This window comes from Lygodium microphyllum, chromosome 16 (assembly GCF_053477565.2).
Source record: "Lygodium microphyllum isolate KBCC chromosome 16, Lygodium_microphyllum_v1.1.10, whole genome shotgun sequence".
Lineage (NCBI taxonomy): Eukaryota > Viridiplantae > Streptophyta > Polypodiopsida > Schizaeales > Lygodiaceae > Lygodium > Lygodium microphyllum.
In genome coordinates, this window is record NC_141150.1 from 44,863,617 (window position 1) to 44,878,985 (window position 15,369).

At 41.0% G+C, this 15,369-nt stretch overlaps 1 protein-coding gene across 1 annotated transcript in view; it reads left to right on the top strand.

Moving 5' to 3' along the window:
* Positions 1 to 13,221, top strand: part of LOC148022761 ((S)-coclaurine N-methyltransferase-like) — a 75,436-nt gene extending 62,215 nt beyond the window's left edge. Inside the window, exons 6-8 of the mRNA XM_087695685.1 lie at positions 11,762 to 11,845; positions 12,110 to 12,168; positions 12,382 to 13,221. Of these exons, the coding sequence (XP_087551811.1) occupies positions 11,762 to 11,845; positions 12,110 to 12,168; positions 12,382 to 12,571 (333 nt within the window). The 3' untranslated portion in view covers positions 12,572 to 13,221. The remainder of the gene's footprint in view (positions 1 to 11,761; positions 11,846 to 12,109; positions 12,169 to 12,381) is intronic.
* The last annotated feature ends 2,148 nt before the right edge of the window (positions 13,222 to 15,369 follow it).

Here is a 15,369-nt window from a genome sequence, read left to right on the forward strand (position 1 = left end):
AGGGATGGTGGGATGGACAGAGATGCATGGCGGGTGTGGGAGGGGACTGGTGGCCCTGTAAAGGGGGGGTTGTGGGCTATGGCCACAGTAGGGGGGAGGGGGGGTGTGTGGGGGCTGTGGAAACACAGGTGAAGTAGTTTGTGGCATGGGTGGTGGATGTGGGGGGCTGTGGTCTTGCCGGATGGGACGGCGGGCAGGGGGGGCTGTGGAGTGCTTTGCCGAGGGGGCGTGGCGAGCAACAAACTATATAGTTAGTGATGAATACTTCAGATTAGAGATACTTGGGCCAATACATATTGGAGATCTAGAGAGTTAGAGTATCCCTATTGGTGGTAGGGGAGTGGTTCGTTATGATGTGAAATTTTATTGCTTTGCTTAACATTTGATTAAAAGTTAATCAAATGTGCCAATGTGACTTACACATGTGAGGTGCATGTCAATTATTTCATAGTGTGGGGCCCAGGACCATGAGATATTAGTTGGTACCAAAGGCAAAAGTTGTAATAAGTTATGCTTGACAGGTACTAGGTGGTACTTGGTGTCAGATTTGGGCTTAGACCAATTTATTGGCTACTAATGTTAGTGTGGAGATACTAGAGACTAGGTATTAATTACTTAATTAATGCTAGTCTAAGGGTCAATAACTGCTTAGGGATACTTGGGAGACAAATTTAGCCAATTTAACTATTGGTTGGTGAAATTAAAATTTTGACCACTAAAATAATTACTAAATTAATTTTCGGAATGAATATTGGGAAAATTAATTTAATAAGCTGGATAATGTTAGAAAATAGGATTAGATGGCTGCCACCTGGCAAAACTTGCCCATGCAAGTGTGAAAAATGTTTTTGGGGACTGGTGGAAGTCTGTTCTAGCTATTGTGTGAGAGGAGGCGGCTGTTGGAGAGGGAGGAGAGGTTGGCGAACTCCTCTACAGCATTGGAGACCTGCCCAAAAGCTGAAAACAACTATTTGAAGGTGTGTAGCAATAGGCCACAGCCCGAGAAGGGCCAAAACTGGTAGGTGACAACAATTGAAGGCTGGCAACAACCATTTTTGGCTCTTAGATTAAAGGACCATTGCAGGTTGGACTCTCTTGATCAGGGCAGCAGCAAATTGGAGGTGGTTTCATGAAGAAAAGCAGAAATTTCTCTCTACACAGCATTCTCTTTCATTCTCTAGCCATTTCTCAGCTCCTCTCAGCGTTTTCCTGTAGTTTGAGTCATCAAAGAAAGGGATTTCAATCAATCTTTGCTTTAGCTGCCTCAGGATGTGTGCTCAGCATTGAAGGCCTAAGACTTGAATTCCTATAGCTGAAATTGAAGAATACTTAGGGAGATTCAATAGATCAGCCAACCAATCTCAATTTGGGGCTAAAAATGTCTCGCAAGGAGCAAGCTGAAAGCCAATTCCCTAAGCAAAGCAAGGGGCGAATAGGTTTGAAGGCTGGTTGGTCATTGATGACAACAAGAGGTAAAGGGGTCCATAAAGTGATGCCCCCCAAAAACAAAACACATTCACCCCAATTGAGTGACAATTTTGCACAAAAGAAGAAGCTTTTTAACCACTCGTGACTCAACATTATGATACAATTTTTTTCATATTACACATAAGTTTAATGTGAGTAAAAGAATTGAGCCATGTAAAATTTTATATGTTTTAAATTTTGTAAGACCTTGAAACAATGCATCCTTGAGTGTCACTCTATTGACCCCTCATTGTGACTCTTTTATGAGCCTTTCATTTATAACTAGAGCTATTTGATAAAAACATCAAAATGTTCCAACTTTTTTGTTTTTTTTGTGAGCTCCATATGATATATATAGTTGGACTATCCAAAAATATTCATGTAACTCGTGGAAAAAATAGTTATAATGGAGGATTATTAGATGACACTCTATTGGCCCCTTTACCCTAGCACTTGGGTTAGTGGAGGAGATCAATGAATCTAAATCATACTTAATCCATTTCCATGAAAAGACAAGAAATACTAAAAGAGGCGCCAGTTTTGGGGCCAATAGGCTGTCCATTGTCCAAGCTTTAAGGGGTAAAGTATGTATTTTAATTTATTTGAATTAAGTACTTGCTATAATACTATTAAATTAGGTTGTTACCACCCTATCCGAGGAGGAAGGTTGGTTACAGTAGGTGCATGAGACAAAGCACAACAAACAGTCCTGACAGAGTTTTATCAAGGCTAGGGGATATATAGATACAAGGATTGGGAGAATGAGAGGGTTGTAACTTGTTCCTATAGAGAGCATAGGAGATTAGGGTTGGAGGATGATCCAGTGCATTTAGCAAGAGGGGGTCATACTCCCACTAGTAAAAGGTCATTGAGATTCGATAGTGGCACGAGATAACCGAGCCAGTGTTGGACCCCAAGAGCTACTTAGGAGCTTGTTCCATGAGCCCCCCACCTCGTTATCGCAGTTTATATCCCCTTACACTCACTAGATGGTGTTGAATCTACGTGGCATCATTGTTTGTCACACACATAGCTTCACATCTCTAGATGAACATATTTGTATACATTAATGGCTTGCCTAGATAATGATACCTATACCTTTTGCACATTTAGATAGGATTTTTTATTTTTCATTTCACTTTCATGACATCGTGAGGATATAGCATATTCCTTTGTACATGGATATGTCTCATCCCCCCAACCCCCTAAACACACACACACACAAAACAACCCCCCCATGAAGAAGTTTGACATAATGTCTTGAAGTATTTACATCAAGACTTCTAGCCAGCCAAGCACAATCAAGGAAGGGAGCACAACAAGGGTGGGATGAATAATATCCATGCGTGGAGTAGCTATCTCTTCGAGTATCAAGCCAATTGAAACCGTGGAAGTAATCTTCCATAAAAGCAATCCTTGCACACGACCTACATGACTATGGATACTTGAGGTTGAAATCAAAGATAAAAGCATTGTTAGTCTGCCAAATGTGCAAAGACCAATTCATTGCATGAAATGAAAGAGACAAGGGTGATGGGGTTGTGGACAGCATCTTGCCCAAAACCCAAGAATAGGTGGTCGTTCTCTATTACTTGTTTTAAGCATGGCCTTAAATGACACTTCCAACAAGAGGTCTTAATGAGCATGTCCATAGCCCAAGTAAACTGCCAATTCAAAAAAGTGAGTGAAATAAATAAAAACATTGAACTTTCATTAAACCCCTTCAAGGGAGTGGATTGATAAACAGAAGGTAACAAAAAGTGGGCTGCCTATAATTGATGTGATGAGATTTTATTAAAACTTACCATTCCAAGGAAATGGTGGGTTGAAACTCAAGCTTGTGACCTTTGACTAGAGGTAAATGATTGACAGCATGGCTAGACATGAATGACCATAAACAAACAATAGAGAGAACATAAAACATTAGAGAAGAACTGTAAATTTTTTATTTGCAAACAAAGTGATACAACGATAGCTCTGGCTACCCCTAGAGTGAAGCTTACATGATGATCTAGATAGGTTCTAGGTGAAAAGCTTAAAGCTTGTTGGATGAACTTTGATTGGAATGGATGAGTCATGATTTTAAGAGGGTCTCCTTTTTATAGCTTGCAAAGGTTACCGGTAGGTCAACATGACCAACATAAACCACCACCACCCCCCCCCCCCCCCCCCCCCGCCCCCACCCAAAAGCTAAGAGTTGTCGAGGCAGCCCCTAGGATCCAAAATAGGGGTCCTTGATATGTCCCACACTCCACAACTCAATGTAGTGTAACTCGAGTTGCTACACCAACTTGACTACTCCATACAACTTGTAGCCTAGATCCACATAGGTCTCTTGTTGTAGCTTAGTTGGATGCAGCAGAAGTTCGAGCGGAGTGAGCGTGAGTGTGATGACTAGTGAGAGTCTGAGAGAGAGCAGAGTGAAAGCACAATGCGATATGAGTATACCAACAATGTGTTGGTACACAAAGAATAAAATGTATTTATACTTACAGCATGTAAGGGTGCATTCACATGTACAGCTAAATAATGTGCGTGTACTATACATGGAAGGTTAAACAGGCCTTTATCCCAACAACCTCCCACTTAAAGGTCTGAAGTGAACCTCTAACCAACTCCCACTAGTCGTATGCAATGCTTGTGATGGCTTAGACTTTTAGTGAGAACATTTGCAGGGTTGTTTTGTGTTTTGATCTTGGTCAATGTGATTTGACCATCTTTCAAAATTTGTCTAATGAAGTGATCACACATCTATGTGCTTTGTGCGTGAATGATACATGGCATTCTTCGCCAGATACACAGCACTTTGGCTATCACATCCCAAAACTGCAGTACCCATAGACATGTTGAGATCCTCTGCAAGTCTACTCAACCATATAGCTTCCTTAGAAGCTTTAGTAGCTGATATGTATTCAGCTTCAGTGGTACTCAGTGCAACGATGTTCTGCAACCTCGAACACCAAGAAACAACCCCACCAGCAAACTGTGAAGACATACCCGACGGTGGATCTACGAGTGTCCAAGTCACCTGTCATGTCTGCATCACAATAACCTTGCAAACTAAGTGTACCTTGCCCATAGCAAATACACTTTCTTTGTGTACCCTTTTAAGTATCGAAGAACACACTTGACAACCTCTCAATGTGTTTTGCGAGGATTTGACATAAACCTCCTAAGAACTCCCACTGCATGAGCAATGTCTACGAGTAGCAACCATAGTATACATAAGAGAGCCACAAGTTAATGCATAAGGGACTCCCTTCATAGCATTTGCTTCCACGCTATCTTTTGGGCTGTTAGCTTTACTAAGCTTAAGATAAGGAGGTAAGGGTACCTCAAAAGGCTATTTTTTTATTATAGTGGGTATCTTGTATTGGAGAGATATGGACGATATCTATCGTTGATCTGTAGTGTGTGATGAGGTACCATTCATTCTTGAGGAATGCCTTGATTCAACATGTGGGGGACATTTTGCTAGATGGCTTACCACCTATAATGCTCTCCGTGTGGGCTATTGGTGGCCATTGATTTTCCAATGTACTTTTAGTTACGTTAAGCGGTGTGATGTATATCAAAGACAAGATGCTCGGGAGAATCGTAAGCGACCTCTAAATCCTATTTTGTTTATGTTACCCTTTGAAAAATGGGATATCAATTTTGTGGGATGAGTATACCCTTTATCAACTATGTTGAAGCATTATATTATTGTGGCGATGGACTACTTCACAAAGTGGTTTGAAGCTCGAGCAACGATAAAGGATAATGCTAAAGGAGATTACTAGTTTCATTAGCCATATTAAATCTGTCCAGTATCTTTTCAATGTACTTTTCTTGAGATAAAAACAACAATTTCTGCGTTCTATCTCTGTGAATCCTCATGCCCAAAATATGTTCTGCATTCCCCAAATCTTTCATGGAGAAAGCTGATTTCAGCTGATTTTTGAGAGTATCTAAGCTAGTCTTTCTTTTCCCAGCTAGCAATATATCATCCACATGCAAAACAAGTATGATGGGACTGCCATCTGTATCCTTTTTCATATACAAGCAACGATCTGTATGGCTGCATGTAAACCCATGAGATAGCATAAAAGTGTCAAAATTTTTGTACCACTGTCGTGGTGCTTGCTTCAGCCCATATAGGCTGCGTTTTAGTTTACATACCATCTGTTCTTTTCCAGGAACTACAAAGCCCTGTGGTTGTTTCATGTAAATTTCCTCATCAATTACACCATGCAAGAAAGCTGTTTTTACATCCATTTGGTACAGCTCTAAGTCCAATACAGTAGTGAGAGCAAAAGGCACACGTAGAGTGGTCATCTTCACAATAGGTTTGAAGACCTCTTGAAAGTCAATCCCTTCCTTTTGTGCATACCCTTTGGCAACCAATCTTACCTTGTACTTGGGTTTCCCATCAACTATCTTTACTTTGTACACCCATTTGTTTGGAACTGGCTTCCTTCCCTTGGGCAATGACACAAGATCCCAAGTATCATTTGCATATAGAGATTTAATCTCTTTCTGTATAGCTAGCTCCCACTTACTGCTGAACTCACATGACTTAGTCTCTTTGTATGTAAGAGGCTCACCCTCATATGTAAGCATCACATAATACGAGGGGTCAAACCTATGTGGTTGCCTTCTTACGCGTGTAAACCTGCATACCCAATGATCAACATTTTGGGTCTGCATTTGGAGGTATATTATTTTCAGCATTTATTGGCTGTTATAAGCCATTTTCAATATATTGTTCATGCTATACAACACCTTCATTTTCATTACCAGCACGTGCATTTTCATAATCAGCAAGTCTATCTTGCGGTCCATGACCTCCTTGTGTTTCTATTTGCTGTCCATCATCATCATCTGGCTCAAAAATAACTGGCTAATCATTAGTTTCAGTCTGTGGTACAACACCATGAGGCTCATTTTCTAAAGTAGTAGGTGGCTGCAAACTTTGAAATTTGACCTTTTTCATATCTTCATTAGAGGCTAAAGTACCTTTCAGCAATTTTGTCTCATTAAACACAATATTACGGTTGTGAATAATTTTCTTGGACTGAGGTAACCACACTCCATAGCCAAATTCACCCTCATCACCATAGCCCATGAAAATGCCTTTGGTGGATTTTGGGTCAAGTTCGTTCCTCAGCTCATTTATAACATGCACAAAAGCATCACAGCCAAATATGCGTAAATGGTTATATGAGGCCGATTTGCCAGACCAAACCTTCTCAGGGATGCCATTATTTAAGGACGTGTTTGGAGAGCGGTTGCAAATGTGAACCGCAGTTTTGAGTGCCTCTCCCCAAAATTCATGAGGGAGATTAGCAGTGGATAGCATGCACCGCACTCTTTCACATAAAATCCTATTATATCTTTCAGTTGAAGAAGGGCTGTAAGGGGTTGTAAGCTCCCTCTTAATTCCATGCAAGTCACAAAAGGACTTGAATTTAGTTGATGTGAACTCACCCCCATTAACAGTTCTCAAGCATTTCAGCTTTCTACTTGTCACAGTGGTCACAAATGCATGAAAAGTTTTAAAAGCAGCAAACACTTCACTTTTCTTTTTCAACAAGTATACCCAGATTTTTTTGGAACAATCATCAATAAAGGAGACAAAATCTGCAGCATCACCCAACGATTTCACGGGCATACTACATACATTAGAATGCACTAAGTCCAAGACATTGGACTTACGAGAGACACCAGAGTAAAAGGAATTTTTTTTTTGCTTTCCAAACTGACACTCATTACAAAAGTCAAGTTTAGAGCCTTTTCCATCAACCCTCTTTAGAGAGGTAAGGACATCAAGTCCTTTTTGGCTCATATGGCCTAATCTCTTATGCCATAATTCCAAGTGGCTGTAAATTTCAGCAACTGTAAGAAACTTGCCATTCAAGGCTTTACAGTGCAAACAATACAAAGTGCCCTTCTTGGTTCCTTTTGCAATCAACACGGAACCCTTTTTCACTTTCCACAAACCACCACCAAACAGTGTAGTGTAACCATGCAAGTCAAGTTGACCAACAGATAGTAAACTCTTTTTAATGCCAGGCACATATCTGACATCTTTCAACACAAGCTCTTGCCCATTGTCTAAAGACAAGTGTACAGTGCCAATCCCATCAATGCTACAAGTATGGTTATTTCCAAGATACACATTTCCATAACTACTTGCATTGAACATAGCAAAACACTCCAAGCAAGGAGTTACATGGAAAGAGGCACTAGAGTCTATATTCCAAGTCTGAGTGACACCATCATCAATTGACAAAAGTGCATCAATCACATTAGCCTTGGTAATCTCCATATCTTGCATGTGGCATACAAGGGCATCATAATCAATTGCACATAATAATCAGCCTCTGTATCTAAAAGCTCCTCTATGACCACACTAGAGGCCACATTGTCCTTTTCCTTGCCTTTGGTTGCCTCAGATGCATCTATCTTATTCTCTTCTTCTTTTTATCTCTTGCATTTCTCTCTCTCTTGTTCCTTCTTGTAATTCCTGCAATCAGGTTTCTTGTGGCCCTTTCAACCACAGTGATAGCAAGTAATGTCACTCTTTTTCTTTCCTTTGCTCTTGCTCTTGTTTCTCTGTCCTGCATTTGCATTTTTCTTTTTAGCCCTGGCTCTTACATTATAAGCTGAGTTGCTGCCTTCTCCACTAGACATACGTCTAATTTCTTCATTCAAGATTAAACTCCTCACCCCATCATATGAGAGATTGGGGTTATTGCTAAGAGAAATCACCAAGGTCTCCCAAGAGTCGGGTATTGTCATGATAAAAAAGATCACCCTCAACTTATCATCAAAGTCCAAATTTGCATCCTTGAGCTGATTTAAAATGCCTGTAAATGCACTCAAGCTGATTTAAAATGCCTGTAAATGCACTCAAGTGCTCAGCTGCAAGCTTTGACTCAGATGGAAAGAAGCAACATTGTGAAGGAAAAAAGGGAGTTATTGATGAACATGTTGGAGAGATATCGTTGATGAGATGGACAAAAGATAGAGTCCGATCCGACAAGCTATTGAAGCACATAGTTCTCCACTAGATCAAACATGTAGTGGATACAATTGGTCCTTTCTGCTTGAAGTACCTTTTCCTTCTTGCTTCAAAGTTGATTCTCCACATTCTTTGGCTACCCTTACCCATTTAGTAGTTGCTCTTTGTCCGTTTGCAGATTACCCGAGACTTAGAACCAAGAGAGTAGGAACTAAAGGATGAGGAAGAGAAGGAGGAGTTGCATATTCACCAACTTGCGCATTAAATGTACCTGATTAAGAGGTGTGGTGATTTCATAGGTAGTTTTCAGCTTCTCCCATATTGCATAACCTATATCTAAACCCTTGATGTCTGTCAAGATGTCATCAGTGATACCCATCTTAATGTAAGCCACAACCTTTTTGTTTACTCTGGCCCAATCTGCATCAAACATTAGTGCGGGTTTATCTTTCTGTAAAGCATCCTCACAATCCTTTAGGAACAATATGCCCTGCATACGGTCTTTCCAAAGGTCAAAGCCATGACCATCAAACTGTTTGATTTCCATCAAACTCTTGATGTTTGAACTGAAGAAGCTGCAGCCATTTTATCACGAACACAAGAGTAAATGCCCGTGAATTGCACAAGCACAAGTTGAACCAGCAAACACACTGCTATTCTTCTTCAAACAGTAATAAATCTCTGTTGTTTGTACATGAACCAGTCACCATACGGGAAAAAATGCAGAAATTTACCAAATTCTGCACAAATCCCCAAAATTTCAGGTCCAAAATTGCATAAATGTAAGCCAAATCTGACCCAGCTGAGCAAAATTTTACCTATACATGAAAAGCCCTAAAATTTACCGGATCCAATGTTAAGAAATTTTACTCGGACGAGCGAAAATCTGACAAATTTGACAAAATCCCCAATTTGATTGAGGTCCTGTTGACTCGCTAGCGTGTCACATAGCCCACTTGCGGATGACCCATTGACGTGCGCCTGCTACTCATTGGCCCACTGACGTTGTGCGCCTGTTGCCTGTCGCCGCGTCACCTTCCTACAACGTCGCCTGCTTGTGACCAGTCGTGGCGCCTCTTGGTCACCACACACTTGCGACCCGCCCGCTGGATGCTGTCGCTTGGTGCAGACTAGTAATGTTGGTCAGCAGTGCGGTTGCCTGACTCCAGTCTGGTCACGAACTCTAGCCGACTCCTTGCACGCTTGACGATCTTGTGCCGTAGGCTCTGATACCAGGTGTAGCTCAGCTGGATGCAGTAGAAGTTCTAGCGGAGTGAGCGTGAGAGTGTGACAACTGGTGAGAGTCTGAGAGAGAGCAAAGTGAAAGTACAATGCGATATGAGTGTACCAGCAATGTGTTGGCACACAAAGAATAAAATGTATTTATACTTAGGGCACGTAAGGGTGCATTCACATGCATAGCTAAATAATGTGTGTGTATTATACACGGAAGGTTAAACGGGCCTTTATCCCAACATCTCCTTTTTAACCATTGAATCATTTAGACCTCACATGACAAATAAGTTAAGGCCCATCAACTCACACATGGGTTCTCATAATGGTGGCCTTATGGCTTTGGGCACCAAGTGTCATTGGTGATGCCTTTGGAGGGTGGGGCATTGAGCATATCTTACAAAGAAGGCTAAAATTGCAACTGTACTTTACAGTAGTAGTCCCTTTAATTGCCGGTTCTTGTGGTGCACAAGGTTCATTGGTTTGGCTAGAATTAGGTTGGCTAAATGGACCAGTAAGTAGAGCAAATGGACCAAATTTACTCAGCTAGGAGAGCATAGGGTTGACCGTTATTAGTTGAACAGATTTTTACTGATTGTGTTCCCTCTAGTTGTACTCTTTCTGTGCTCTGTTTGTGCAAAGAAGTGTTCAGCTTGCCTTGAACAATCACTTAGTGGCCGAAGATGTGCAGGAGGTCTCTGTCCTTAGTCCCTTTACCCACTAGTTCATGTGTGACTTACACATAAAAACAGTGGTTGTCTGATTTCTGTCATGAGGTTCCTCTTGTAGTGACTTTCTGAAAACCCGAGGGCTTTGTAACTCCAGCTATGCACTGAATAGTAGAGTTTGTGGGATTTTCTTGGATTGCCAGATGCTTGGAGAAACTACCACTCATGAATGAGATTGCTTCCCACTAAAACTTGATGACAAAATTATGATAAATTAAATGTTGTGGACAGCAGGGCTGAAGTGTCACAGTGTAACCTAACTCAGCACTATCGATTTGAACCAAGTTGCTGGAGGGCTAGTTCTATAAATATGCAGAAATACGGAGTCTACAAAAGCAGCTTGTAACTTCTGTAATGCAACTTTGGCAGCATATGCAAAAACACATGGTGCATGAATGTTCGTTGGTTGTGGCTAGAATTTGCCTGGCCAGTTGGACCAGTAAATGGAGAAGATGGAGCAAATTTACTGAGCAGGGAGAGCATTAAATGCATATAAACTAGGAATTGACTATTAATTGAACAGCTGTCCACTTATTTCCCCCTCTACTGTTTCTGTGCTCTCTTTGTGCCAAAGCTCAGCTGAGAAAGCTAAATCATCACTCAGTGGCTAGGTGATGTGCATGAGAGTTCAGTCCTCTGTAAGTTTAGCTGTTGGACATCAATAATTTCACTTCTCTTTCAAAGGTTATGTCCTATTTCGATAGATTATGAAACTCAGAGAGTCTGAGCATTGGAGGCTTTAACTTCGTTGCATTAAGCTCTGATAACTCCATAGGCTGTTTTCACACCTGGTCCAAAGACAATCTACTGAACTTTGAGTTGTTGAGTCTAATTGAAAGCCTCCAGAGAGAGAACTTCCAATGCCATCTATCAGTCCCAAAGTTTGAAGCTATGCTATTTCTAACTACTCAAACCCTACTAGTTGGCCTTGACACCAGTTGTTTCACTGAAGGCATCCAAGATCGGGTAATACTGGCTACTCTGTAAACAAGAGTCAATTAGTAATTGCTACCACCATTGGGCTCAGCCTTACTCAAGAAATCTCAACCTGGCCTTTCCACGTGGGCTAGGAACTTTGTTTGTGTCACAGGAGCCAAAGACTTTGCCTTGGAACAACTGAATTAATGTGGCTGACAGCTCTGATAGAAAGCAAGAGATATAGAGAGAAACTCATGCCGCTACATATCAGGGCTTTGAAACTTTTTGGTAGCCTTCAAGTGTGACCTTTTCCAATCTTTTTGTTAGTTACCTATGTATGACATGCATATCTTGCTCCAAGGTCAATTTGAAATATACTGAAATTAGTTCATGGTCTTTTCTGGAACAGGACACTGGTGAAGATGATTGGATGGCAAGATATTTTTTTACAGGGGGTACCATGCCAGCTGATAACCTGCTTCTCTACTTCCAGGTGCATTTGTTTGTAGCAGACACATTTCGTACAATTTTGACATTAGAAGCTTAACGTTAGGCAGCAATTGTGCTCTATCAACTCCTGGAAATGTCATATTGTAACTTAATTACATATCATCGATAAGAAAAATGATGGTTCAAAATTCCAAATTTTTTTTGGGAATGTTCCTTCAGAGTGAAATCATCCAATTTTTTCAAGTTCTTGAAACAAGGTTTAATAAAGTACAACTAACAATTATCAAGTCTACTTTTCAACTCACAGAATGACGTGTGTATTGTGGATCATTGGCGAGTCAATGGAAAGCATTACTCGCAGACAAGGTGAAGCAAAAATCATGAAGCATTCATGCACTGCCTATCGCATTCTTTTAGAGTTTTTACTGAATGCCACGTTTCTATTATTAACAATCACAAATGTTCTTATTCATAAGGGCAAAGTGGGAGTTTCTTCAGAACATCATATGATAGACCCATGTGTGTCATTTGCAGTGAATTCTCTCTCAAACTTACTTTCAAATACTGTTCATTTTCCAGTGAAGAGTGGCTCAAGAAAATGGATAGCAATGCACACTCCATACAACCAGTGTTAGAACAAACATATGGGTCCATGGCCAAAAGATGGTGGGTCTATTGGAGGACCTTCTTCATTGCAGTTGCTGAGCTCTTTGGGTATAATGATGGGGAGGAATGGATGGTTTCTCACTATCTGTTCAAGAAAAGATGAATGCCTATGGAGGAATCAACATTTTTCTGCCAGCCAGCAGGTTATATTGGTATTCAGTGCTTGCCCATAAGTGGCAATCAAGCCATTTGACTGAGTATCAGAGGCCTAAGTTCAATAACACCCATGGTGGCTGCTATTATTAATAAAAACGGATGAAAGTGATCATAAGATACAGAAATAGGAACCACTATGATCAACTGATGCCTGTTAGACTGGATTTCACCACCAAGGATGATGAAAACATTATTTCCCTTGTCAATCAATAGAGCCCATAACCAGTAATTGGAACTTGTGATACCTCAAAACAGCACCAAAAGAAGTCTGTTCCCCACCTACTGAGACACTGGTACACCGGAATTAAAGGGGATATATTCCACATTCAAAATTGGCTGCCTCCAGAGATGTCTGTGAAGGGTAGGGTAAGGGGTCTAGGTATAGTTTTGCAGGTCAATCTCATCCTATATAAAAATGATGTGAACTTATAAAGCTAAGCCTAATGGCAAAAGGGCACCTGCAGAATAAACCTGAGCTTGCATTCAAGTGCTAAATTGTATTCGCTTTTATGTCTTCCTAAAAGCTCAAAAGGGCCGATATGAAACAGAGGTTTGCAAGAATTTTGTAAGAAAAAAGGACACGGGTGTATGTTTCAACATTTTGAGAGAGAGAGAGAGAGAGAGATTACGAAAAAGAGAGAGAGAGAGAGAGAGAGAGAGAGAGAGAGAGATGTATGCAGAGAAATACAGCAGAAGATCAGAGTCCACTGATTGCACACTGGTGTGCTGAGAACAAGACAGAGAGAGTGATGGAGAGCTACTGTGGCATCGATATCGATTTTCTGGATCAGCACTTGGCCGGGGTAGAAGGTAAAGGTGATTTGGATTCGGATGAGGAGTCTCAGGTTGAGGATATCCCTGAAGTTGCTAGAGGGGATGCAGGCAAACATTGCAAATAGCGAAGGAATCTGCAGATAAGACTGTTTTGGAACCTTCACAGCAGGGCAGTCACGCTTCCATGTAGGAGCAAGGAGACAAGTGCCAAGGTGACACGTCTCAGCAGGCCGTGTGTACCCCTTCCTCGAAGACTGCTTGCTAGCACGAATAATCTCATGCGTGATTACGCACATGCAAATGATGGAAAAGCAAGCTCTTTACTGGATGGTGATCCTGTGGTGGCGATCATGGGGACAGAAATTGTATTAAAGCAGATTGCTGCCTTCCATGAGAGGGCAGCCATCTTTTATTTTACAGGAACGGTTCTGTTGATTCCCGTATTAGAGCGTGGTTGCAGTCCATACTTTTGGCCCTAAAGAATTTGTTGAGATTCTCTTTCGTTCTTTAGATGCTCAGGCATGCATAAGTTGAATACGTGGAATAATAGGAAAATGTCGCAAAACCTTACAAGGCACATCCATTGATTTCATCTCCTGGTTGTATCTTGGTTCACCACAAATAGGACACTCTCGTGAAGATGCATGATCCCCACGAAACAAGATGCAATCATTGACACATGCATGGATTTTCACGTAATCGAGACCTCTAAGAGATGTCAAGAAATGCCTTGCTTGCTCCCTTCTAGTTGGTAATTTATTTCCATTTGGAAGCATTTGTGACAATAACCTGCATATATTGTGCAAATAGAGTTAACAAACTACGAATATTGTCTAGAAGTATTTATGAATTAATATCAAATGATAGATACTTCAATAATGCATTCAAGCTAGCATTACTCCATCCATAAATGCTTTGTAAGTTCAGTATCTCCAGAGATGCACATAGAACAGAGTATGTGCAACCTTCGTACAATGGAGTTTTCGACGCTATGTGTAGCGGGTCATCTGTCTCTCTAGTGGCACCCTCCCCTAGAACCTCATGGGAAAATAAATCATGCACCATGTTGTCCAAAATCTCTTCCTCCAAAACTTGATGGGGCATTTGAAGAGGGCTGCTATCGTCATCATCAATCTCTACTCTTCTTGAGGACTCTGCCTCCTCACGTCGACACTTTGCAGTCTCTCAACGCCCTGGAGGGACCATTTGAGGATGTGGTACCACATATTACTACTTGCAAATACCATGCGTGAGTCTCATGATGATGCACGACACATTTTACAAAAGCTTGGCATGGATTACAACAACAACCATGCATGTATCAACGATTATATACTATTTCAAGGAGAATATGAGACTATGGAGACATGTTCAACGTATGATGCTCATAGGTATTGACACGACTTGCAAGAGTAAACCATCCCTCAAAAAGTTCTTAGATACTTTTCGCTTATCCCCCGCATAAACCACATGTTTTATACGTCCGGTATGGCAAGGTTGACAATGTGGTACAGCTTGTCTGTTGTGATCTTGAGCATGCTTGCATCATCCCACTTTAGCCCAAATAACAACGTAAAGAACTCCACCATTTTGGGGATTAGCAATGGATAGGTATTTGTAACCCCTATCCTTAAGGCGCTCCTCTTCCATCCTTGTAGCCTTCTCCAAACGTTTCTTCCTCTCTACCTCATCTAGACCAAGAGCCTCAAGCTTAGCAGTTTCTTTTGAGATGAAGACATGAAATTCATCCTATCATTCCAAAAAAAAAACTAAATTAGAGATAGAAAAGCACATCTCATACAAGTGAGCCATATTGAGGCCAAATCCAGTGCCTAAAGCTTACTTGCCAAACCTGATGGATTTGCTAGATGAAAAGATTTGCATGAAGATCTTGGAGCCTTCTTTAGTCCTATACTCAAATTGTTGGTTTATTGTACCCAAAAAGAATGGGGCTTTGAGATTTATTCAAGA